Raw genomic sequence first — 24,839 nt, 5'->3', positions numbered from 1 at the left:
CCGAAACTTTTTTTTTTGTATAGTAGGATCACCAGCTAGAAGCTGCCAATGTTTTTAACAAATTCTGTGAATATCAATGTGATTAGCCTTAAATTCTGTAATGAATCTCATTGTATTTTGTTTTTGTTCTAATTGAGGATGGGGAAAAAGTAACTCTTGTCTATTATTAAATTATTATTATTAAACAGGATTTATATAGCGCCAACATATTACGCAGCGCTGTACATTAAATAGGGATTGCAAATGACAGACTAATGGTTAGGGATGCAAGGCAGTTTGAGAAAAGGTTGTGGTCAAGGTTACGGATATCTCTCTGCCATTGACCAAGTCTGGGATGGGGCAAGGGAGGGCAAGGGTTTGATAGGTTGAAAGTGATGAGGTTATGATCAGTCTATTTTTTGCACTTTCCTTTTGGTACGCTTTTTTTACTTACTTACTAAAACCTTTTTGATGTAAACGCTGTTGTAATTGTTAGGCTTGACCAGTAAATTCTAGATCGGTGGAACAGTTCCTGAATGTCTGCAAATTTGCAGATATTGCGAATACAGTATATTTTTAATAAGAGGACGATAGTGTGCACTAGTGGCAAAGAGAATGTTTTTACCCGCTGTAGATTTGCCGTATAATGTTGATGCTAATGAGTTATCAGCTTGTTTCATATTATTAATGTTCAAAAATGGAGTTTGATGATTAATATACTGCATTGTGAAACTTAAGTTAAAAGATATATCCTGGAGGCAGGGGACAAGTTCCCTCAATTTATCCACCGTGCCGGTCCATATCACAAAGATGTCATCAATAAAACGCTTACATAGGAGATCATGTATCATATAAGGTGAAAATTTTTCATGGGAAAAGACCTCACGTTCCCATCCACCTAAATACAGGTTGGCGTAGGTAGGGGCACACTTGGTGCCCATAGCAACGCCTTGTACCCGTAAGTAGGTGGAGTTGTCAAAGGTAAAATTATTCCTTGATAAGATGAAAAAAAACAGTTTGAGTATGAATTCATTAAATTCCCATGTAGATATGTCTCTTTCCAATTGGAACTTTCTTATTGTTTGCACTCCCAAATCATTGGGAATGCTAGAATAGTGTTTCAACATCAATGGAGACTAATATTGCGTTAGTAGGTATAGAGGATCCCTCTATAATTTTCAACAATTCCACTGTGTCCTTTAAAAAGGAAGGCAGACTCTCAACTTGTGGTCTTAGCGTTAGGTCTACCAAATGACTAGTATTACTAGTTAAACTGGTAATTCCTGAAACAAAAGGTCTTCAAGGTGGATCTGTTTTGCTTTTATGTATCTTAGACAAGGAATAAAGGTGGGAGTTTTAGGATATGAAGTTTGTAAAAACCTAAATATGTCAATATCGTTCCTTCATGGAATGCTGACGATATCAAATTATTGTATTCTTGTATACATTGATTGATAAATCTACAATCCCAGGGTCAATGTGAGCTGCCATTTATTACATTATATTTCCTTTTATGAATGTTGGATTGGGCCACTCTCTTTGGTGGCAAATTTACTATTTCTATTGCACACCCATTGGGGAATTTTGATATTTACAGTAGATATAACTTACTGGTTTCAAAAATATATAATTATGTCTATGAAGACTTACTACAGTGTTTCAGTAGGAATTCTTATATTTTTTCTTTTTTCAGATTTGTATTGCTATCCTGATTTTTGTCAGCAGTGGTATTGTACTTTTATGAAGTGGCTGCTATCTAACTGCTGATGAAGCAGACCAGATCTGCGAAACGCGTAGAGTTTAGTTAAAGTAACAATTCCTGTCCTCTCAGTGATGGTAACAACCATAATCATTATGCACTCCTTTTGATTACTCATCTTTATTAAAAGCATCAGAAGACATTGTTTGAACAAAGCTATTTCTTATGATTGATTTTTGACATTAGCATGGTCTATGTGCAAATTTATATGCTAAATAGTATGTTTTAATATTTTGTAAAATAAAAATTTGTTTTTTAAAATTTAACAGTTTGGTACCTTGAAAATCCCGATTTACAATATAGGTAGTCCTGCTTTGCCTCTCCTTTGCCATTCATTCAATGTGCTAACAAGAAACATGCAGATAGAAGGAAAAAGCAGCAGTGAGCTCATCCCTGAACTCATGTCCATTAACAGGCTGATGTAGGTCCAGAATGATTCTGACCATCAAGCAGAGTACATTGTGGCAGAAAAAAACTGCAGGGGAATAATTTATTCTGCTCTTTCCACTTGTCAGTTCATAGACACATGTAGTGCCACTTTAGTATCAATGTCCCCTTGGAGGGTTAACTTAGAATATGCTGGATTTTTATTATACAGTATTTATATAGCGCTGACATAATACACAGCGCTGTACAAAGTCCATAGTCATGTCACTAGCTGTCTCTCAAAGGAGCTCACAATCTAATGTCCCTACCATAGTCCTGTTATTAATACAGTCTAGGGACAATTTTGTGAGGAAGCCATTTAACCAAATAGAATGTTTTTGGAAGGGGGGAGGAGAACCTGCAAACTCCATGCAGATAGAGCCCTGTCGAGGATTCGAACCTGTGACCCAGCATGCTGCTCCTATAGATTATTCTAGATTCTGCTTTCCCTAAGGAGTGATTGTTGGCTACCTTCTGTTCCAGGGGAGGAACACTGCCTTAGCAAAGTGGGAAACAATTACTTCCCTGACTCATTTTTCTGTTGAACCTAGGGGGACATTTGGTGCACTATGGGATGGGCAACTCAAACAGGGTAAAGGTGTGGAGAACTGAAACTAGGAGAGAAGTGGGAACCTCGCCATGGATGTCCTAAAGCCCCAGCGCCTGGTTCCCAGTGTAACTTCAAGAAGGGATCCATAAGAAACTTCATTCAGGACAGGAGCCTGTTTTATTATTATTATTATTATTACTATTAATATTATTATTATTATTATTATTATTAATAATAAACAGGATTTATATAGTGCCAACATATTATGCATATATGTACATTAAATAGAGAATGCAAATGATGAATTCAGACTGTGACACAGGAGGAGAGGACCCTGCCCTGAAGAGCTTTCAATCTAGGAGGCGGGGGAAGTAACACACAATAGGATGGGAGATATGTAGTGGTGGGAAGTAGTGACAGTTTCAAAAGACAGAAGAAGATGGGTAGGCAAGTTTATAAAATGGGTTTTGAGAGCTCTTTTAAATGAGCAGAAAGTAGGAGCAAGCCGAATAGGACGAGGAAGACCATTCCAGAGAGTTGGAGCAGCTCTGGAAAGGTCTTGGAGCTGTGCGCGTGATGAGGTTATGAGTGAGGAAGTCATTAGTAGGTCATTGGAGGAGCAAAGAGAGCGGCTACGGGGTATTTTTTTACCAGGTCAAAAGGTAAGTGAGACAAGAGCTGTGGAGGGATTTGAAGGCAAAGCACAGGAGCTTGAATTTGATTCTGAATTGAAATGGAAGCCAATGAAGAGAATCACAAAAAGAGGCAGCAGAGGAGGAGCGGTGGGAAGGATGGATGAGTCTGGCTGCAGCATTCATAATAGATTGTAGAGGAGAGAGTTGGGTGAGAGGAATACCAGAGAGGAGGAGGTTACAGTAGTCCAAACAAGAGATGATAATACAAGAAGTTTGGTGGTCTCTGGGGACAGGTAGAGGTGAATTTTGGAGATGTTGTGTAGGTGAAAGTGACAGGACCTGGAAATGTGTGTGTTTCAATTGTGAATTGTCACTTCCATGGGGACTTTAACTTCAGGAAGATTTTTTTCTCTAACTACCAGTCATAAATAATGAGTTCTGCAAAAATTCTGTAGGTTAGCATTCTGGTCTGACTGCCATTACCTGCTATACCTGCCTGTATCGGACACCCTATTGCCCTAACCCTCCCTCTTACATGTTGAGGTAAATTCTCTTACTCTAAAAATGCCAAGAGCCTTTGTGAAATTTCTTGCCACATTACAAGGAAGTGGATTATAATCCACATTACAATCCTGCAGGATTGAGTGTTAAACATGGCTGATTGTGCCGCTGCTCTGCACAATAGGAATAGGAAATCGCTCCAAAGTGAGGGTAAATCTCTTTTTAGACCAGAACAGGTGTACCTATTGGAAGATTCCCCCTTACTTCCTGGTTCTTTTGGAACGCTTGTTAGGATTCCCCTTTAGTTTCTGTACCGACAACAATGTTCACAGGACCAAAGGTAAGAGTGAATTGTGGATACATGCAGCAACAAAACCCAGACAGGGGACTTTATCCCTTCCCAACTTTATTAATAGTTATATGAAAGATTGGGCATTCCATATAAAAAGAAATATACAACTGGTTCTTGTGTCTTGTTCAGCTTTTTTTTATAACTGCAGATTGGTTGGCTCTTTGTACCTGCCTGTGTTTGAAACATGCAGTGACGTTTGCCCTGAAGGTTAAAGATCCCTTGGCTGTGTTTGCCATTCTGCAATATACTTCTCCTTGCAGTTTGCAGCAGGTTCTATTTCTGAACCAGCGTACACACAAAGAAGGTAACTGTTAGATCTTATATTTATTTGATGTGTTTATCACTTTTAAATTGTGAATTATTACAGGCACTTTTGTTTGTTTTTAATCTTTATCTCTGATGGTTAGTTTGTAGATCAGTACAGAGGTCAGATTAGGTTTGCTATGCATTTGTTGGAACAAATAGCACAATACACATAATTGTATAGTAAAGTATCACTTGCACATAACATGTAGTGAAATGGGGTGCAGGATCTATGGGATCTGATGTTGCAGCCCGTATTCACATGTTCAGCTTCCCTGGGTGTCCCTATATCCTGCACCGCAGAGGAAGATAAATGTTAAAAAATATGCTGCTGCAATCAACTCATTGTTTAGATTGAATGAGAGGGAAACAAACTAAATGTGCAATCAAAAAAAAAAAAAAAAAGGATTTTTAGTGGCTTGTGATTGGATAAATAAAGTTAACTCAATTAATAAGACGAAATTCACTTCTATGTTATCTGATGTTACAAGTCAGTGGCTTGGTATCTTTGCTATTAAATTTAGGAAAAGGTTCCCTTTAAATACAATCCTTGGCCTGTGTTGTTGCTCCACCTTCCTTCTCTCCAATTTCAGTACACAGAAGGATTTCTTGTCCCCAGACACACCAAACATTGTGCTTGGATTCTACTTCTGTGTGTTACTTGCTGAGCAATACTGCAAGAAAATAATCTTATGGTCAGGTAAGGTTTTATTTTTGCCTGTAAAGTATATGGTAATCTGTTTGCTTTGTATATATGTGTGTAACACATGCACTTTACATAACTCTGTGGGTTTGGTCCATTGCTACGTCACAACATAAGCAAAGCCTTGGAGCATGTTTGTATAGGAAAAAAACATGTGTTAATAATTGTCATATTTGTTGTATAATAGAGGAATATGTGCCAAAAGCAAATCATTGTATTTATTCTCTTTTCGGCAACATTTTATCTCCTTTTACTACAGCGTTTCTCAATCAGAGTTCTGTGGACTTTCTTCAAAGGTTGCTAGCAGTTCATTGAGCAACCAGCAACTTTTTCATCTCAGGTTAGTTTTAGTGATACCAATGATCTTGGTGGCAGTCTGTAAGGGTGACATTCTTCCCATTGACGGGCAATGGAAGAGGTTTTCTTCCCACTAAGCCCTACACTAATATACTGAGAGCTGTGGATATAGTAATTATAGAGGGGGTTCCCTGAGGTCATGAAATTTATTTTAAGGGTTCCTCTTGTTAAAAAGTTTGGGAAAGTTGTTTTACTACATCTGCAGTTATCTTCTCGAATGGTCAACAGCTCCGAATTTTCTAAGAAGAAGTGGAAGAAGAAGATTTTAAGAAAGGGGGCACCTTTTAGCACCTTGTACATATGCAAAGGCAAACCCCTGACACTCCTTCAGATGCTCATACTGGGAATTTTATAATTTTTTATAATGGTCTTTACATATAATAAATTGGGGGTTTTCAAATGTTCTAACCAAAGGACCAGTTCTTTGTCCCTTAGACTTTAGGGGGCAAGACTGGCATATGTTAAGCAGAAAAAGCCCCATCATCAGTGGAAATAGACAATGCTTAGGGTGGTCAATGGGATTTAAAAAAATGCATAATTTTGCTGATTAGTAGAATGAAGAATAATGACCAATTGATTGCATCAGGGAAGAAATTGCCACATCATTAGTGTAAGTGGAAGGTATGGTACCCCATCAATGATTTAACAGGGGGTAATAGTCTTCCATTGTTGGTGTCAATGGAAGTATTAGCACTCCATTAATGGTGTAACTGGGGGTAATAGTGCTCCATTGTTGGTGTCAGCAGCAGGAGTAGTGCTCTATTGTTGTGAGCGGTAGAGAGAGTGCCCCATTGATGGTGTCAGGAGTAGAAATAGGGCCCCAAGATAGTGTCAGTTAAAGGCAAGCAATAACTTGGATGAGATTGGATGAACTTTTCATGTAGAACAATATTTTTATAAATAGTACCTTCTTCTTGGTAGTCTATACTTCATCCAAAAATTATGACAAAGGCAGAAGAAGGGACAAAGAAAGGGTTCTAAAAAAATAGTCCCTCCAAGTGAGTTAGAAGCTGTTCCCATTCATGTGTAAGAGTAATCACAACCTTGGCCTATTAGACAGATTTCAGACAGAAAAGTACGTGAGGAAAAATTCACCCACTGGTGACAAAGTTACCAATACAAAGTAGCAAAAAGTAAAGCGAAAAAGGTACTTGTGAGAGATATTTAGGAACTTCTGAGTTCCTAAAAGAACAACTTCTGTGAGACTTTTGTTGGTTTCTGGGCAGAAAGTTAAATGTAATCTAATTGAATTTAACTGGAAAATTGTGTGTGTGAAATGTGGGTGAAAGTTCTGTGATGATATTCGCATGGTAAAGGATATATTTAATACCGTAGAGGCCTAAGCCACTCCGTTACAGGTAGAAAGCATAGCTTTTGAAAACTATAAAACTATATTACTAAATTGCAGCTGGCAGTCTGGACATGCCAGTAAAAAAAAAGTCTGTATTTTGTACTTTTTCAGAAAAATCTAGTTTCCTTTCTGATTTACTTTTTATGGACCTAAACCTACAATCTAAAGTATTGTGTGTAACATGGATTTACTTTTAACATTTTAATGTGACAGTGCTGGTTCATGAACCCTAAGCCCATAGAATAAAATTCCTGATTGCAAGCATCAGAGCATTTCCTGATATGTGACAGCACCTTGGTATCATACCTATAGGAGACTATTAGGACTCTGACATTATCAAAGACCTTCCCAGTCTTCAGGGGGCTGTGTCTAAGTAAAGGAAACAATGCCCAGTGATACCTTACACTCCTACAGTCTAATACGGTGGTTTCCTTGCACTCATACATCACTTTAAAATGGATAACAAAGTAAATAAGAAGCTACAGAACCTAAGTGCTAGATCACATTCACAGCTGACCAGTCACACTGTCTAAAGGTTATTGTTGTCTAGGCCCACTTTAAAGCAAAACTCCAGGAAGGCCAAATATAATTACTCCCCCCTGCTAGATTTATGCTTTTTTTTCCTCCCCTAGGCCATACACCTTTGTGCTTTACCACCTTTTTCCAGCCAACAACAGCCTTTCACGCTGACACTCACACCATGGGAGAAATACCTTTACTGAATGTGCCCTAATAATGGAACAAGTGAAAATGCACTCATGTAAACCATGTTGTTTGTCCATTTCAGTGCTCAGGCCATTGGTCAAGCAATGAATACAAAATGCATATGCTGTCTGTTACTTTTTTCCATTTGTCCTTATTAGAGAGGTCTTCCGTTATTTCCTATTCTTATAAATCAGAATAAATAAAAGTGAATTGGAACTTCTCTAAAGTAAGAATTACAGTTCAGACAGCTTTTACTATTGTCTGTTCTAGGTTTAATGTAACCCATCATAGAAAATGGCAGACAGACTGCCTTGGGATGTCATTTAAAATTATGTACATTACCACAAAAGATTGCAGAATGCTTTTTTTTTTTTGCGTGTAAATTACTACAACTCTAGAATGTTGTGTATATACCTACAAAAATGGCCTCCCCACGTCTCATCACTTATAACAGTAAGGTACACTACATGCCATACTTGTATTCAAATTAGACATTGGGTTAGCTTAGCTATAAGTCTCTGAAGTTATTTAGTGCTATCATGTAGATCTATCAGTTGCCATTAGAGTATCACAGGTTTTTCTGTAGTACATTGCCTGTTCTAGAACTCTGTACACTGCATAGTGCTAGTGGCTGCCGAGGGACTTGACTGATGACCAAAACAGAACAAGAAAAGAAAGTGTTAGCAGTTACCATGAATGACAGGCTGTTGGGAGACATCAGAGGTGCAATAATCTGCAGGACAGCCATGATGAAATCAGGGCGACATCATCTCTAGGAGTGCTGGAGATGTCTAAAAGCTGTTGGCACAGGGGCAAAAACATCATCAGGGCAGTTAGGTCCATTCCACCACCCAAAATGCATTCAAACCATCATTGTATATTATACTGTATATGGTAACCTAGAGCCATATTCAATGGTGAAGATCATCTTTCATTTAATGTTGGTTTTGTTCTTCTAGAGACTTTCAGCAATGATTGGCCTCTCAGTCTCACCGGAGGTGGCACTTGTGGATGAGCCGGTGAGGATCCAAGCCTGGGGTCTCCCACCACAAGAAATAATCACATTAAGAGCATGGCTGAAAGATGAAAAGGGGGAAATCTTTTACTCCCGAGCCTTCTATAAAACTGATGATGTTGGGAAGATAGATCTTGAGAGTACACCAGCCACTGGGGGAGACTTCTATGGTGTTCATCCAATGGGACTCTTCTGGGCTCTGAAGCCAGTTACCCCCTTTTTAAGGTTGATAAAACGTGATGTAAAGGGAAGTCCATTTTATGTTCACCTTGAGATCTACTGTGGAATTGAAATCACCCCATTACCAGAAGAGCCTCCTATTGTAACTAAAGTTGTAGAAAGATGGTATGCCAGTCCTCATGTCAAGAGAGTGCAGATACGAGAAGGGAGAATCCGGGGAACTCTCTTTCTACCACCAGGTAAGCAAACCAATCCATCTGGTATCAAGTGTTTCTAAGGAGAATATTCTAGGAAGAGTGTGGGACTTTTACTAAAGAATTACTTTGATTGGCTTCAGATTAGTACAGTAGCTTTCTGTTCAGCGTATAAACCAACACTTTGGCAATATAGGTCGATTTATACAAAAAAATCGTGTTTTCTATGAAGAATAAGATATATCACAATTTATAATTTCTATAATTTTTTTTACAAACATTAAAATATATTTATCATCACATTATTAGCATAACATATGGTTGCTCCTAAATGTTGCTAATTAATTCAAATAGTGTCCTCAAAAATGCACCCCATGTTTCTGGTCAATTATGTATGTCTCTTGTTGTCTATAACCATAATGAACTTGTTACAACCAGAAACCTGATCTTTTCTATGCGTTTCACAACCAAAAAAGCTACTTTCTTAAGAACTCCCATAGTAGAACTTCCATGAAATTTTATATTGGGATATATCTTCCTAGAAATGGTTCCAAAAAACCCACATTTTTTTGACCAGTAATATATGTTAATTATGAGCTGGAATCAGACTCTTCGAAGGGTGCATACCAATTTAATAGCACAATTTGCCTAATAAAGTACTTGGGCAATATGTTTGAATATGGTTACTTTATCTATCTATACTTATCTATGGCAGTGTTTTTCAACTTTTTTGAGCCACGGCACATTTTTTTACATTGAAAAAATCCTGCGGCACACCACAAATCAAAAATGTTACAAAATGACACTCTGTAGCTAATTCTTTTGTCTCTAAGAATGAACAAGAAAACTATGTTACCTACTGCCACCCACTGACATGGAAGAGTATTACATTACTCTGCCAGTCACTACAGCACAGACACTCGACAATGGTAATTGGATAATTTCCCACGGTACACCTAAAGATCCCTCATGGCACACTAGTGTGCCGCGGCACAGTGGTTGAAAATCACTGATCTATGGATATTATCTTTTGGTGCATTGCTTGCATGGGCATGATTTATCTAATACCTGTAGCTAGTTTAAAGTGTCAATGAAAGCAAAAACAATCTCCTAATAAACACAAATACATTTTAGAGGTAAAAACTTCATAAGACTATTTTACAAACAGAAAATTCAATACCATCTGTATCTACATAAAACACTCACATAGGACAGTTTACAAAAACATTACAGCCTATTTCTCTCCCATACCAGGCGCTTATAACAAGGCTCCAACCTATCCCTATCTGGACAGTCCTCAAAAATGTTCCGGATACCTCCATTTCCTGATAAAAGAGAAAGTAACACCAAATAATGTCTTTGTTCAAATCTCTTTTCTCAATGACCTCACAAAGCCATTTCAGGGTGTGCAACCATTTCAACACATTTGCTGCCCCGACCATACTTTTGCACTTATCCAACCATATCCACAGATGACCAGGGTCTGCCCACTCAAATTATACCCTCAGTTGTTCCTGCAGGATTTTAACTCTTCCAAGTCTAGCAGTACAGACTTGTGCATTACCAAATCATTTTTTCCTCATCTGATCTTGCACCAATTTTGCCACATCCCCCTCTGTAACATTTACTTTTGGTGGTGGTGTTGGGTCCACTTTGGCTTCCCTCTTTACTTCCACACTTGCCTTGATTTTCATCTCTTCTTTTCGGCTGTCTTCCGATGTTGTTTCCTGCTCCTATACTGATTCCTTCCTGGGTACTTGCTTCTTCCCTTTAGGAACCTGCTCCTTACTCCCACCAGACTTGGGAAAAACTTGGTATTTTCCTCATTTCTTTTTTACTCCGTGCTGGTCTCCCACTTCCTCAACGGACATGATATTTAAAGGGTGATCTGTCCCATTGCACAAATCGCATCTCCAACCAGCTGCGCATTTCACTGCCATGTGTTCTAGGAACCCACATGCAGAACAAGTAGTTTACTTACAGTCCACAACAATACCTTATATACCTCGCAGAGAACTGCATATCTCTAATGCTCGTGGCTACAGTTCATAAAATCATTACTAGCAACCACCTTGTTGTGTAATCATCCCCATCCATGCTACACAATGCAAGGAATCATGGGACATGAAATTTTCATAAGGTAGAACTATAGTTCCAAAACTAAAAATTTTGGGCTGGCAGTATTTTATTGTAAAAATGACAGGCGGGGTCCTTTCTGCAATAAATCATTTAATAAATAAATGATTAATAAATAATTTACTGCCTGTTCGCAACCCTTTTTGGAACATACACTGAGCTGCGTGTGTATCCTTGCATTCCTCTGGCCTGTTGGGAATGAATGAAGTTACGTCACTCTAGCCTGGCCAATCAAAACCGGAACCTGGAAGAGAACCATGGTGGCATCCACAGTGGAACTAGGACAGGTGAGGGTAGGTAAAAAACTGTGATCAAGTCAACTTGCCTGGTTGCATTTTTTAGTTTTGCTCCATTTTATTATTAATACCATATATATATATATATATATATATATATATAAATATATATTTATATATACCACAATATCTTGATACAAAATTTCTTCTGTGCCATTGATCTTTGTAATGTTGATGAGCTAGGCTGGTTAAAAAATCTTACTCAGGTCAATAATCTAACAAGTTGATTGTACATTAAATAGTTATAATTTATTGCAAAGGAACATTTTTTTTAAATAATTTGCAATATTGATTAAATATACCATTGGGATAAAATAGCTATGTATGCCTAGCACAATAGAGCTCAGGATAGCGATTAAGACCTTTCTAAAACTAGATAAACTGTTCTTGGCTTGACATGAATTTTAAGGGCTCTAGGTATAAAACAGGGAATCTGATATTCCTGGAAACATTCCCTTGTGGGAATCAATTACTGCCATTAAACCTCATTAACCTGGAAGACTCCCACAAGGGAATGTCAGATCAGTCTATATAATCCTATAGAGACAAGAGAAGGGCAGTAGCAGTTTGCCAAACTGCAAATTCTACAAAGTGTACTCAGACTTCCAACGAGGCAGAAAAATTGGGTTGTTATGTGTTTAGTCTTAAAGGCAGAAGGAAAATTTTTGTTGTGTTCTCTAGCTTTTTGGCAAGAGGAATTCTATGAACAAACCAGGATTCTCCGTGGCTGTGTCATCTCTAACTGGTGTGTCAGTTCAAGAAGTAGTTGCTGACCTTGGGTAGAAAAAAGTTCATATAGACCTTTCAGGGGGAGTTTGTGATCTCTGGGAGAGGCAGCAAATACCTATAAGGGTTTCTATTACACAACATTACATTGTAGCATGCATGCACCTAACATGAAAAGTACACTGCCTGGTCAAAAAGGTTACACATGCCAATATCTAATTGGACCACCCTTAGCTTTAAACATAGCACACATTCACAGTGGTATCATTTCAAAAAGCCTATGCAATGTCACAACGTTTATTTCCATAGTTGCATTAATTAATTTTCATCAAGATCTTGTGTTGATGATTAGGGAGTTAAACTACTGTATAAGGTCAGCTTCAGCACATCCCAAAGTTTCTCAACGGGGTAAACATCTGAACTTAATCTATGTCTAAAAATAATGCCTAATGTTCCCTCCACCACTCACAATTCTGAGTCAGATGAATTCCTGGCATTGTCATCCGGGAATATAGTGTGCCATCAGGAAAGAAAAAAATTAATTGATGGGGAAAAAGCTGGTCATTCATTACAATGAGGTAGTCAGCTGGCTAACTTTTTTGGCCAGGCATATCAGATTCTATGACCCCTTTAACATATAAATAGTCAAGCAGTAAATTCTCAGCCATAAAGTCACATACTTTATTAGTTTATGTTTATGAAAATACAAAATACATGAAACATCCTTGAACCTCTTGACACGTTCAGTGATTGTTACTCTTATTTTACAGGCGAAGGTCCTTTCCCTGGAGTCATTGACATGTTTGGCGGTGTCGGAGGTCTCCTGGAGTTCAGAAGCGCCCTCCTGGCCAGTCGTGGGTTCGCTTCTCTTGCCTTGGCCTATTTTGCTTATGAAGATTTGCCAGGATTTCTGGGAGCCGTGGATCTGAAATACTTTGAAGAGGCTGCACAGTTTCTGTGTAACCATCCAAAAGTATGTTTAGTGATAAAACACATAAATCCTTACTGTCTTACTTCTTAACTACACAAGTATTTACTTTGTAGAGGGAAGATGCTAATAAAAATAGGAGTTGGCTATGGCTGGTTCAAGGGCCTAAAGGTGCTTAGGATATTTTTTTTTAAAGAAATACATGTTTCATTTTCTTGTCAATGAAAATAATACAGTAACCATACAGGGTATTTTTTCATCAGTGCAAAGGCCTGGTGATACTAACACAATGGGCCATTCCTGTATAGCCATTAAGGAATATGGTTTTGATGGCACAGTGTAAACAGAAACTGCTCTAACTAAACAGACTTGTACCTTCCTTACCTTCATGACTTAGTAACTTATTGAGTCAGTAACAATTTGGCAGCACAGGAGTAATCATAGCAGGCTAACCAGGGCTTCTGGATTTTAGCAATGACTTCTTCCTAATTTCTGGATTCATTCCATTCAGAAAGTTTATGTTATCCCTCGCAGTCAGCCTGATATTTAACTCTTCCCATGCGGGATTGATACATATTTTTTTATATACACCTGCCATCTTCACCAGTTCTGTCTGCCCATCTTATACTTACACCTGGAATAGATGACTGAATTGTACTAAACACCCTGATGATGTGGTAACCCAAAAGCTAGGAAAAGACATACTAACTCCATGAAAATAGAATTCTGGTATGCTGTCAAACCTCAAGTTCTGTAGTCAGCAAAGCTGGGAAAACATTGGACTTTCCCAACCAGTTTTACTTTTATTTAATATTTCCTTTGCACACAATTGCCCCCACTGACCCACCTTACTTCTTGCTCTCAATACTTCACTCCCCACCTACCCTACCCTCTGGTTCACTGTGCTTCCCTCTTACCAGCCTTACTCCTCACAGTGCTACCCTCGGGTCCACTCTCTGGTCCACTTTGCCCCTTCCTTCTTCTCTTCTTCTAAACATACTAAATATATGAAAATCTATGTTGTTAGGTCCAGGACTTCAATGTTGCAAGGCAAGGGTGTTTTAGCTACTTAGACTTCTTACAATGAGCCTATTTGTTTTTTTTTTATTATTATTATAACTATGTTTGTGTCCTAGGTTTCTGGAGAAGGAGTTGGAGTTATTGCTATATGTAAAGGAGCAGAGATGGGCTTAGCAATGGGAACATTTTTGCCCCAGGTGGCTGCTACTATCTGTATCAATGGCACCAATGCTGTCAATGGCAACACTCTCAGCTATGGTGATCTCCTTATTCATGGAATTCCCTATCAGACAGAGAGAATGGTAGTCACAGACAGGGGAGCCATCTGCCTCTCCCATGCAATGACAGATCCAAGAAAGCCTGAATACCAGGATTCTTTATATCCAGTGGAGAGGGCTCGAGGGCCTATACTCTTCTTGGTGGGTGAAAATGACCAGAATTATGACAGCCTGTTTTTTGCCAAGGAAGCATTGGCTAGAGCAAACAAATTTGGCAAGAAGGATGTGTATTTACGGAGCTTCCCTGCAGCTGGCCACCTATTAGAGCCCCCTGGTTCCCCCTTTTGCCCTGTGTCCCTTTCTTCATTCTTTCCACTTCCATTGACCTGGGGAGGAGAACTTCTGCCGCACTGCAGAGCCCAGGAAGAATGCTGGATAGAGACCCTGGACTTTCTGCGTAAAAATGTACCATGTTCAAGGCGGAATAAGCTATGAAAAATTGTTTGTTCTTTTTGGAAAAACTTTTTCTACTAAAGAAATAAAAGGTAAATCTGTGTCCTGTGTGAATTTATAATTGCCATTGAGTAGCGCAGTAATCAAAAACTTTACATTTACCTGTATAAAGATGCATGCACAAAGTCCTCTGATGTTTTTATCAGGAACAGTATGACACTATAAACTGGCGATTCTCTTTTAGGGGACAACCTGACTGCAGAAACTATTTTCTCTTTGGAATATATTGAAGATTGTAACATAAGTCATAGCCACATCAGCATCCTTGAAATAATATTAAATAATCATCAAAGTGAACTTTAATGCGGGACAAAACAGCAAGTTCACAGCTGAATGAACATCCTAGAGCAGGGGTCTGCAACCTGCGGCTCTTCAGCCTCCTTGTTGTGGCTCCCTTCGCCTGCCGGGGGGAGATCTCTGATGGGGGATCCCCTTCCTCCCAAGACACTGCGGAGGAGGGGGATTCCCTATCCGGTGTTCTAATGAAAAAAAATCTACCAGTGAAATAAATCTACCACGGGGCGTGTACAAATGGGTGTGTACAATGACATCCCCCTCCTTTGAACCCCAATTCCTCTGGAATGGGGAGATGTACAAAACCAAAAATGTAGGTGCAAGTGGGGGACACCTGTGACTAACACCCCCTAAAATTTAATTGTTAGGCTATCAGAACATAAAGAACTCTGCCCATCAAAACAATCTACCGTTACACATTGCTGGAGGCACCTGAACCCCAATTTCTCTGGAACAGGAAGGGGGTACAGGTGAACAAAATTAGAGGTGCAAGTGGGGGACACCTGTGGCTAACACCTCCTAAAAACTCCACCCATCAAAAAACCCCTACCCTGTTACACATTGTTGGAGGCTTCTAGCACCTAAACCCCAATTTATCTGGAAACGGGGGTACAGGTGAAAAAAATTTGAGGTGCAAGTACGGGACACCTGTGGCTAACACCTCCTAAAAATTCATAAAAACTCTGCCTATCAAAAAAATCTACCCTGTTACACATTGCTGGAAGCATCTAGCATCTGAACCCCAATTTCTCTGGAACGGGGGGAGGCGGTACAGGTGACCAAAATAGAGGTGCAAGTGGGGGACTCTTATGGCTAACACCACCTACAATTGAATCGCTAAGGCATTGTCAGAAAATAAAGAACTCTGCCCGTCAAAATAATCTACCCTGTTACACATTGCTGGAGGCTTCTAGCACCTGAACCCCAATTACTCAAGATTGGGGGGTACAGGTGAACAAAATTAAAGCTGCAAATGAGGGACACCTGTGGCTAACACCCCTTAAAATTTCATCGCTAAGGCATCGTCAGAACATAAAGAACTCTGCCTATCAAAAAAATCTACCCTGTTACATTAGAAGCCTCCAGCTAATGTACATTACTGTTACAACTGTTACATTAGAAGCCTCCAGCTAATGTAACAGGATGATACGTTAGAAGCTGGAGGCTTCTAGGGGCATAGTTCAGTGTTTAATTTATTTCAAAGTAGGCCTACACATGCACACTTGTAACAGGTAAAATTAAAAAAATATTAAAACTTTTAAAAGTTTATAAACTGTGTTATGTTTTGCAGCTCCAGACTATTTTTCTTTAGTGGAAGAGGAGGCAAAATGGCTCTTTTGATAGTAAAGGTTGCTGACCCCTGTCCTAGAGGAATAGTGATTCCATCATTTTGCTATGTATTGTATTATAATAAATAAATAGCAAAATGCACATAATTGTTTATTCAAGTGTCACCTACACAATCACATAGAAGTAAATTAAGGTGGGTTGTAGCATCTATGGGAATGATGTTGCTGCCCCTATTTACTTGTCTTGGGTGTCTCTATATCCTGCGCTACGCAGAACAAAAATATAGCATGGTGATACAAGTGCTGCTGCAAACAATATGGGTGTAGGTTAGGGGCATAAACTTATGTAAAAATACCCCTGCATCAGTGAAAAGGTAAATTCTCTGTTTTCAATGGGAAGAAAAAAAGACTCAGCATCTGTAACCAATGGAAAATCTACAAATGATGCTGCAATGACAATCAGTTTCAGGTCCTACAAGTGCAAGAACTCTCAGATGCCTTGGCCCAGCAGCCAGCCGAAAATTTCTTTGGCTGCGTATATTCTGGACTAGTAGGACTGTGTGAATCTGTTCTAATAATGAACCCGTACCATGAAGTTGTGGGCAGTTGTGGTTATTGTGTAGTACGGAAGTTTACCTAGTTTCCTATTTTTATAAAAGAAAATGTTAGTTTTGGGCACATCCATTGAGCGGGTAAGGAATCCACTAACATACAGAAGCTGAAGCTGTTCTGTATGGAACAATTGACTAAAATTCCTCGACTCGACTATTGAACAGTTACCACAAATGTTTAGTTGGTGCACATGGGGATCAAACCAAATACTGAGAACATGATTCACTGAATCCCTTCACTGCAAATATGGCCTGCCTGATCACAATTTATCAAAATAGAGTTTTAGTTCTGCCTTAAAGTGAAAAATGGGGATGTATGTACTTTATTCCTCACCATTTTCCATGCTGGGGAAGAGAGAAGTTTTCTGCTGCCTGCAAAATAATGATGATATCTCCTGATACCCCTCCTAGGACTAGCTAGTCAAATTTGGGTAGCAATGACTGTAATACCATTCTAGTTAAGTAATGCTGTTAATGTCTATCATGTGCAATACTTTTTTTTTAGGGGTTTTTCTGACGATAACAGATACAACAGTAGGAAGCAGTAGGGGGTTAAAAGAAGTCCAAATAAGTGTTATAGGGGATGAAACACATATACAGATACGTCCATATCTCAGTAAAGCAAACCAACATCAAGGAAATTAACGTAAATCCTATTTGTATATATTGGCATATTATGTACATAGGAACAGAGGATTACGGTTCATGTATATTATAACACGTCAGGTGTTTGGTCATGCAGATTGGTTTGTTTTTTTTGCCAAACTGAATGCAAAAACTGTATTAGCTAAAGAGGTTTAAAAAATGAATAACCATGACCCGAAGCTGATCTTTTGATGCAAGCTTTCACTAAAGCAGGCCTAATATTATGGCAACATGTAGACAAAGCAGTGACTAACTAAACTTGTAGGACTTTTCTGCTCTTTTTGTTCTTTGGGTAAAGAGGGAGATTCTGAAATTCATTTCATTAATGTGTCACAGTAACAGTCTGATCTTTTCCAAAGAGCAAAGTAATTGTTCCATTTCCTGCAATGCTGAGAAGTTGCCACATAGAGAAGATTTTAGATTGCTTATCTTTCTGCCTGGTATTGGAGAGCATAGCTGTAGTTATTAAACCAAAAAAAAGAAATAAAGTTTGTGTTTCTCGCTGGCTGTGCCATTGACCTTTGTGCTTTTGACGAGCTTGGCTTAGTTTAATCTCTAGCACAGGGGTGTCAAACTGAAATACACAGAGGGCCAAAATTGAAAACCTAGACCAAGTCATGGGCCAAACTTGAAATTTATTGAAAAAAACAACCTCAATAAGAAGAAACAAGAACACATGAAAAGAACATGCAGTATTATGCAGTGGATTGATTTTAATTATCCACTGCATATTACTGCATGCTCTTCCCATGTGTTCTTGTTTCTTCTTATTGAGATTATTTCTTTTACTTTGCCAGAGAATGCAATGTGAAACCAATTGAATTGCTGCATTCATTTTGGTTTCACATTGCATTCTCTGGCGCAGTAAAACAATTAATATACCAATAGCTCTATGATAATTCCTCATAATAATAATCCTGATAATTCCTGATTATTGAGTTTACCTGTCAGCATAAACTCTGTGGGGTCCACGTATAGGCTGCTGTTCAATAGACACGTGTGATGCCGCTACCACAATTCCCAGCATCACTTGCATCATTAAAATGCGGGGTCTACGCATAAGCAGAGAGGCCGCTGGTCTAGAGACACGAGTGATGCAGGGAATTGTAGTAGCAGCATTGTACTTGCGTACAAGAGAACAGCAGCTTAATATGAATTGCAGCTGGCCCACCGTTACTACGGATTGCAGTAGCGGTGGGCCAGCTGCAATTCATATAACGAATTCTTTTGGGGGCCAAAAAAAAGGTCATGCCGGACCAGATTTGGCCCGGGGACCAGAGTTTGACACCCCTGCTCTAGCATGTCGTAATCACTCTATCACGCTACCTAAATGAACTGCTGCATAGTAAAGTGAAGGATACAGTACTCCCACCAACCTTGTCCTTTAGTCAAGTATAACATTTTGAAGCAGATCCCAGGCCTTTTACGGGACCAAATAAATTTCATGAAAACAGTTTTCAAGTTGTGGAAGTAAGTGTGGGTACCTTGATTAGTAGTGCCTACATTACATATAGTAGTTTAGGCAGTAGCACCATTTTTATCACATTACAGCAGTCCAACCATGACAGCTGATTTTTATCCCATTGATCAAATTTCGTTTTGAATTCTCCTAGTAGTGGGAGGAAATTCAAGGTATATAAATTCAGTTGATAGTATATGTGTCAACGAGAGACTAACTTCTGGATTGCCATGAAAAGTTCTATAAAATTTCAACACTCAGGTACAACAATTTCATTCCTCCATGCTTCTTTCAACACCCTTTTGTCACATAAACTCTATAATATGTTGTTATATGTTAAAAATAATGGGGCAGCTTATATTTAAGGGGACCTGCAGTGGAAGGTGAGATAGGTTGTAATATACACTTACCTCACATCCTACCAACCTAACTATGAGGCTTGTATACATTATACCTATCTGCTTACAGTCAGCCAACTAATATGAACACAATGCAATGCTTATTACCTACTGAAGCTGCCCACCTACTACCCACCCTATGTGCTGTGTAACTATAAAACCATTAGCCAAGCCTTCCTTAGAAACAACGCTACTCCATGTACCATTGCATCCTCCCTTCCCACCGAGCGAGGGGGAGCTTGTGTACAATCCACATTGCGGCCATTGTCATTTTTTTTTTTCATCATGCAGGTCTTTGGTCTTTAAAATTGTTTTCCATCCAAAAAAAGTTTAAGTTAAGCAAAGAACTGAGATTACATTGCACATTAGCCATAAGCACTTGCAGCATGCATGTTTTTAGTTAACTGAGCATTGTGATTGGTTGAATAAAAAGCACAGGATCAGGTAGATTGTATTTCCCCAAAACAATTTTGAAAGATCATCTATGCATATTTGTAGAGGTGGGAGATAAAAAGCGACACTTTTACTGATTAAATAAAAATTTCATTCAATATTGGGTTAACTGCCAACAGGTATTAGACTGCAATGGGAGATGCTAAGCTATGGGGTCTTTTAAGGCTGTCCAATCTGCATGAGTTGTTTGTGAAAGGTTTGCAGGAGCCTTGTGGGACAATCCAAGGTACCTGTGAAGAACTTACCATCCACCTGTCCCAGATCCTATGGGATGTAGTGGGCTTGGAAACTAAATCTGTTTGTCTCCTGACTTTCCATAAGAACTGGGGAATGGACAAAGAGGTTACAAGGGTTTGTGCTCTTGTGATGGAGTCCTCTGCCTATCTGGCTGCCTATTTTGCATGTGTAAAAAAGTAATGTGGGAAAGTAGTGTCACTGTCTCTATGGAACCTGCTACTGGTGAATGTCCCTGCCTTGTGCAGATTTGTGAAGCCTGGTGAATATCACTGCAGTATCTGCCTATCATTTGAATTTGTCGCTTGTTGATATTTGCATGTTAATGGGATTTACCATCTTTGTAGGTGTGGAACACAGGAAGAACATGTACTTGAACATGGTGGGTTTTGAACCCATGAACTCAATGTCCACAGACAGCAGAAATATCATGTGACATTAAAATCTGCCATGTTTTTGTGCAGGGGGTCAGCTTTTAGAAATTGTATTTAATATGTGGGGCGTTTAGGGTCACTTTGAGCTAAAATCCAAAATTGTACAATATTCTATGTTAAAAAAAAACTGGGCAGCTCTAAATCTGGGGACTCATTGGATGGTCTGCAGTGGAAGGTGAGATAGGTTGTAAGGTACACTTACATCACCTCCTACCAACCTGCCTATGTGGCTTGTGAACATTACACCTACCTGCTTGCAGCCAGCCAAATGCCACTTGAACCCACCGCCTTTTCTGCCCACCTACCACCCCCCATGCCCTGTGCTAAGGCCCCATTGGCCAAGCCAAATGAAACAAGTCTATTGTACAAGCCCAGCCTACTGTACAGCCCCTCACATTGCCTCGCAGCCCACAGTCATGAGAAACAACCAGAGACTTTCAATGGATGGAGGGAAGCCTATGGTTAGCCCTCCAATGGACCTCTGCCTAAGACTGCTTCAAGTTAGACCTCCCCATCAACATATTGGCTGATTAGTTGACCTTCCAATTATTTTTATTGAATAAGAAACTTTATTCATCACGTAAACAAAGTAATACAATCAGGGTACATTGAAACATGGAAATGCGACGCAGCGCACAATACACTACATTATAATTCCCCTCAACATACTCGCAAATAAATACATTCAACCTGCACACTGCGGTGTGATGCCTGAGGTGAGGTGCGAGGCAATGGCCCATCTCCCACGTCTTGCATGATCCGCCATACCCCAACAGATTACCAGCATAAACTTTATATACAACAACTATACAATCCTAAAGAGCTCCAAAGGTCTATTTGAGCTTGTACATACTTCTAAACATATTATATACATATAATAGGAATGGGCTGTGCGTTGGTGGTGGGGTTGGAGGGTGGTGGAGGAGCTCATTCACAGTCCCGAAGCAGACTGAGCTGACTGAGGGCGAGTTTCCGGCAGTCCTCAATGGACATCTTAGTGAGTTTAGGGTACCACGGGTTCGCCACTCCAGGGGTACGACACTAAGCGAGATTTGGCTGCCAACATAGCGCAGTATGTGATGGACGTTCTCGGGACGAATTGGCTCAGCTTCTGTTCCAGTGTCTTCAACACGGCTTGGGCGTAGGGCACTGCCAGAAGACATGTAAAGCCGTTTCCTCTTCGATGACGCAGAAAGGGCAGTGCCTGTACCTACATAAGTTTCTGGCATGCATAAAAGTTCTCAGGGGTAGTCCTCCTTGAACCACCATCCAAGCCAAGTCCCAGGTCAAGATACCCAAGATCGTTCTTCAGGACCATAGCCTCTCCAATGGATGAGATATTGCAGCTTGCCACGGACCACTTTAAACTCTTCCTCAGAATCCACATGGACAGAAGCAGGAGAAGGGGATTTGCAGGAATAACGGTTGAGAATGAGCGGTTTACGGAGAGACACATGAAAAGAGTTGGGAATTCGAAGAGTGGAAGGCAGTCGCAACTTATAGGTCACCTGATTAGTCGAAGAAGGGTCCAATAAAACGGGGAGCAAGTTTGGGAGATGGGACCTGCAGACGTATATGTTTAGTAGAGCGCCAGACCTTGTCTCCCAGCGCAAATCTAGGGGCAGGGCTCCTCTTTTTATCTGCCCACTTCTGGTGGCAAAGAGAGGATTTATGCAATGCCTTCTGAGCATCTTCCCAAGTTTTGTGGAAGCTGGCTCTGACTTCTGCGGTGGCCGGAACCTCTGAATCGGGCGGAATGGGAGGAGGTACTTTGGGTAGACACCCATAGGTGGGGAAGAAAGGGCTGAAACCAGTAGATTCACTGACACAACTATTATGAGCAAACTCAGCCCAAGGAAGTAGTTCACTCCAATTCTCGTGCCTGGCTGATACATAGAGACGGAGAAATTGTTCCAGGCATTGATTGACTCTTTCAATCTGACCATTGGACTGTGGATGGTAGGCAGAAGAGAAGTCCAGCTGAATCTCCAACAGATGACATAGGGCCCTCCAAAAACGAGATGTTAACTGAACTCCTTGATCCGAGACTATGCTGGAGGGAAGACCATGTAGACGGAACATTTCCTGGAGGAAGATTTTTGCCAAAGCTGGAGCTAAGGGAACCCCTTTCATTGGAATGAAATGAGCCATCTTGGAAAAACGATCCACTACAACCCAAATAACTGTGCAACCATTAGATGGAGGTAGGTCTGTGATAAAGTCCATGGAGATATGGGTCCAAGGACACTTAGGTACAGGCAGAGGAAGAAGTGGACCAGATGGTAACCTTCTTGGAACTTTATTTTGAGCACAATTGGAGCAGGCGGCAATGAAGTCTTTAACATCTTGCCGTAAGGTTGGCCACCAATACAGGTGTGGAATGAAGTCAAAGGTTTTTTGCAGCCCTTGGTGACTGGCAACCTTAGCATTATGCCCCCATGCAAGAATACGGGGACGGAGAGACCTTTTTACAAATTGTTTTCCAGGAAGCAAGAGTACAGGGGCAGCCAAGAGAATTCTGGAAGGATCAATGATAAGTGAAGGTTCCGGTTCAGTATCCTCGGAATCAAAGGAACAAGACAAGGCATCTGCTTTAGTATTCTTGGTCCCAGGGTGAAAGGTAAGTGTGAAATCAAATCTAGAGAAGAATAGGGCCCAGCGAACTTGCCGTGGATTAAGTGTTTGGGCAGTTTGGAGGTACAGGAGCTTCCTGTGATCTGTGTAAATCGTAACAGGGAAGAGTGCTTCCTCAAGAAGATGCCACCATTCCTCCAATGCAAGCTTCACAGCCAGTAGTTCTCGATCCCCTATAGTGTAATTCCTTTCAGCGGGCAAAAACTTCCTCGAGAAGAAGCCAGAGGATTGCAATTTGCCAGAGGTGCTTTGCTGGGAGAGAACAGCTCCTACCCCCACAGCAGAGGCATCAACCTCAAGAAAGAATGGCTTTCTTGGGTCAGGGTGCAATAAGACAGGAGCTGATGTGAAGGCCTGCTTCAAGACCTCGAAGGCCTGGAGAGCCTCCTTAGGCCACACCTTGCAGTTGGCCCCCTTCTTGGTGAGGGCTGTGATGGGAGCCACAATGGAAGAGTAACTGCCGATAGTAATTGGTGAAGTCAAGAAATCTTTGAATCGCTTTTAGCCCTTGTGGACGCAGGGACCCATCCTTCTTTCCTACAAAGAAGAAACCAGGGCCAGCAGGTGAGGTGGACATGCCAATGAAACTCCTTTGGAGGTTCTCCATAATATATTCAAACATGGCCTGGTCAGGTAAGAACTCAATGGAGCAGTCATAAGGACGATGAGGTGGCAGGGTCTTGGCCTTTCGCTTAGAAAAAACGTCCATAAAATCTTTGTAGGGGTCAGGAAGGCCAGGCAAAGGTGCAGTCTCAGTCAGGCAAGCAGAACATGCAGGTTCAATCCTCTGAATACAGTGGTGAAAACAGCTAGAACTCTAGGACAGAATGTCTCCAGAAACCCAGTCTATCACTGGAGAGTGTTGGCGAAGCCATGGCATGCCAGGAAGGAGTTGGTTGACAAGCTTGGGCATTACCAGAAATTCCAGAGTTTCAAAAGGAGGGCACCTACCTATAAGGATAGTGGCTGGGTCCTGAAACAAATGGGCTCAGGAATTACTGTACCATTGTCCACTGAAATCGGAATGAGCTTTTCCAGGGTTACCAGAGGAATCCGTTGCTTAGAAACAAAGCTCTGATCTATGAAGTTGGCTGCGGCACCAGAATACAGGTGGGCCTCAGCCCAAATAGTCATAGCTGGTCAGGGAAGAAGAGCTGTACTGTGAATGTAACCTTTTTAGAGGAGGTGCTGAATGAATGGTCTGGGGAATCCTTCCCACCATTCCCTAGACCAAGGCTTTTGGGTGTTTTGAGAGGACAGTTATTTCTTCACAAAACAGACATACATTTTGTGCATGGCGGCGTGCACACTCGGAGAATGGCAATTTAGACCAATTAGTCTCCATAGGTTCTCCTGAAGGTTCATTAGCCTCTGGTGGGTTAACAACAGGTAAAGAAGCTTGTGGAAACTGTGCTGCACGTTCCTGGCGACATTCCCGGAGGCGTCAATTTTGATTGCCAGCTGCATGGCAGCATCCAGACAGTGGAGGATAGTGCACTTTAATCTTCTCAGACAGTCCTAGCCGGAACGGATAGCGAAAT

General features: G+C 40.4%; 1 protein-coding gene across 7 annotated transcripts; it reads left to right on the top strand.

The window, feature by feature from the left end:
* Positions 1 to 1,863: 1,863 nt before the first annotated feature.
* On the top strand, positions 1,864 to 14,889 carry LOC140334227 (acyl-coenzyme A amino acid N-acyltransferase 1-like). Of its 7 annotated transcripts, XM_072416443.1 has the most exons (6): positions 1,865 to 4,506; positions 5,099 to 5,205; positions 5,468 to 5,548; positions 8,581 to 9,055; positions 12,939 to 13,141; positions 14,233 to 14,889. In XM_072416443.1, the coding sequence occupies exons 4-6, from the start codon at positions 8,593 to 8,595 to the stop codon at positions 14,827 to 14,829; spliced, it is 1,263 nt and encodes a 420-aa protein (XP_072272544.1). In that variant the 5' UTR covers positions 1,865 to 4,506; positions 5,099 to 5,205; positions 5,468 to 5,548; positions 8,581 to 8,592; the 3' UTR covers positions 14,830 to 14,889. The 7 variants fall into 7 exon arrangements, with proteins under 7 accessions (XP_072272551.1, XP_072272544.1, XP_072272547.1 ...); XM_072416446.1 differs by lacking the exon at positions 5,099 to 5,205; XM_072416447.1 differs by lacking the exon at positions 5,468 to 5,548.
* The last annotated feature ends 9,950 nt before the right edge of the window (positions 14,890 to 24,839 follow it).

This window comes from Pyxicephalus adspersus, chromosome 6 (genome assembly GCF_032062135.1).
Source record: "Pyxicephalus adspersus chromosome 6, UCB_Pads_2.0, whole genome shotgun sequence".
Classification (NCBI taxonomy): domain Eukaryota; kingdom Metazoa; phylum Chordata; class Amphibia; order Anura; family Pyxicephalidae; genus Pyxicephalus; species Pyxicephalus adspersus.
This window is presented reverse-complemented; position numbering and strand designations above follow the sequence as displayed.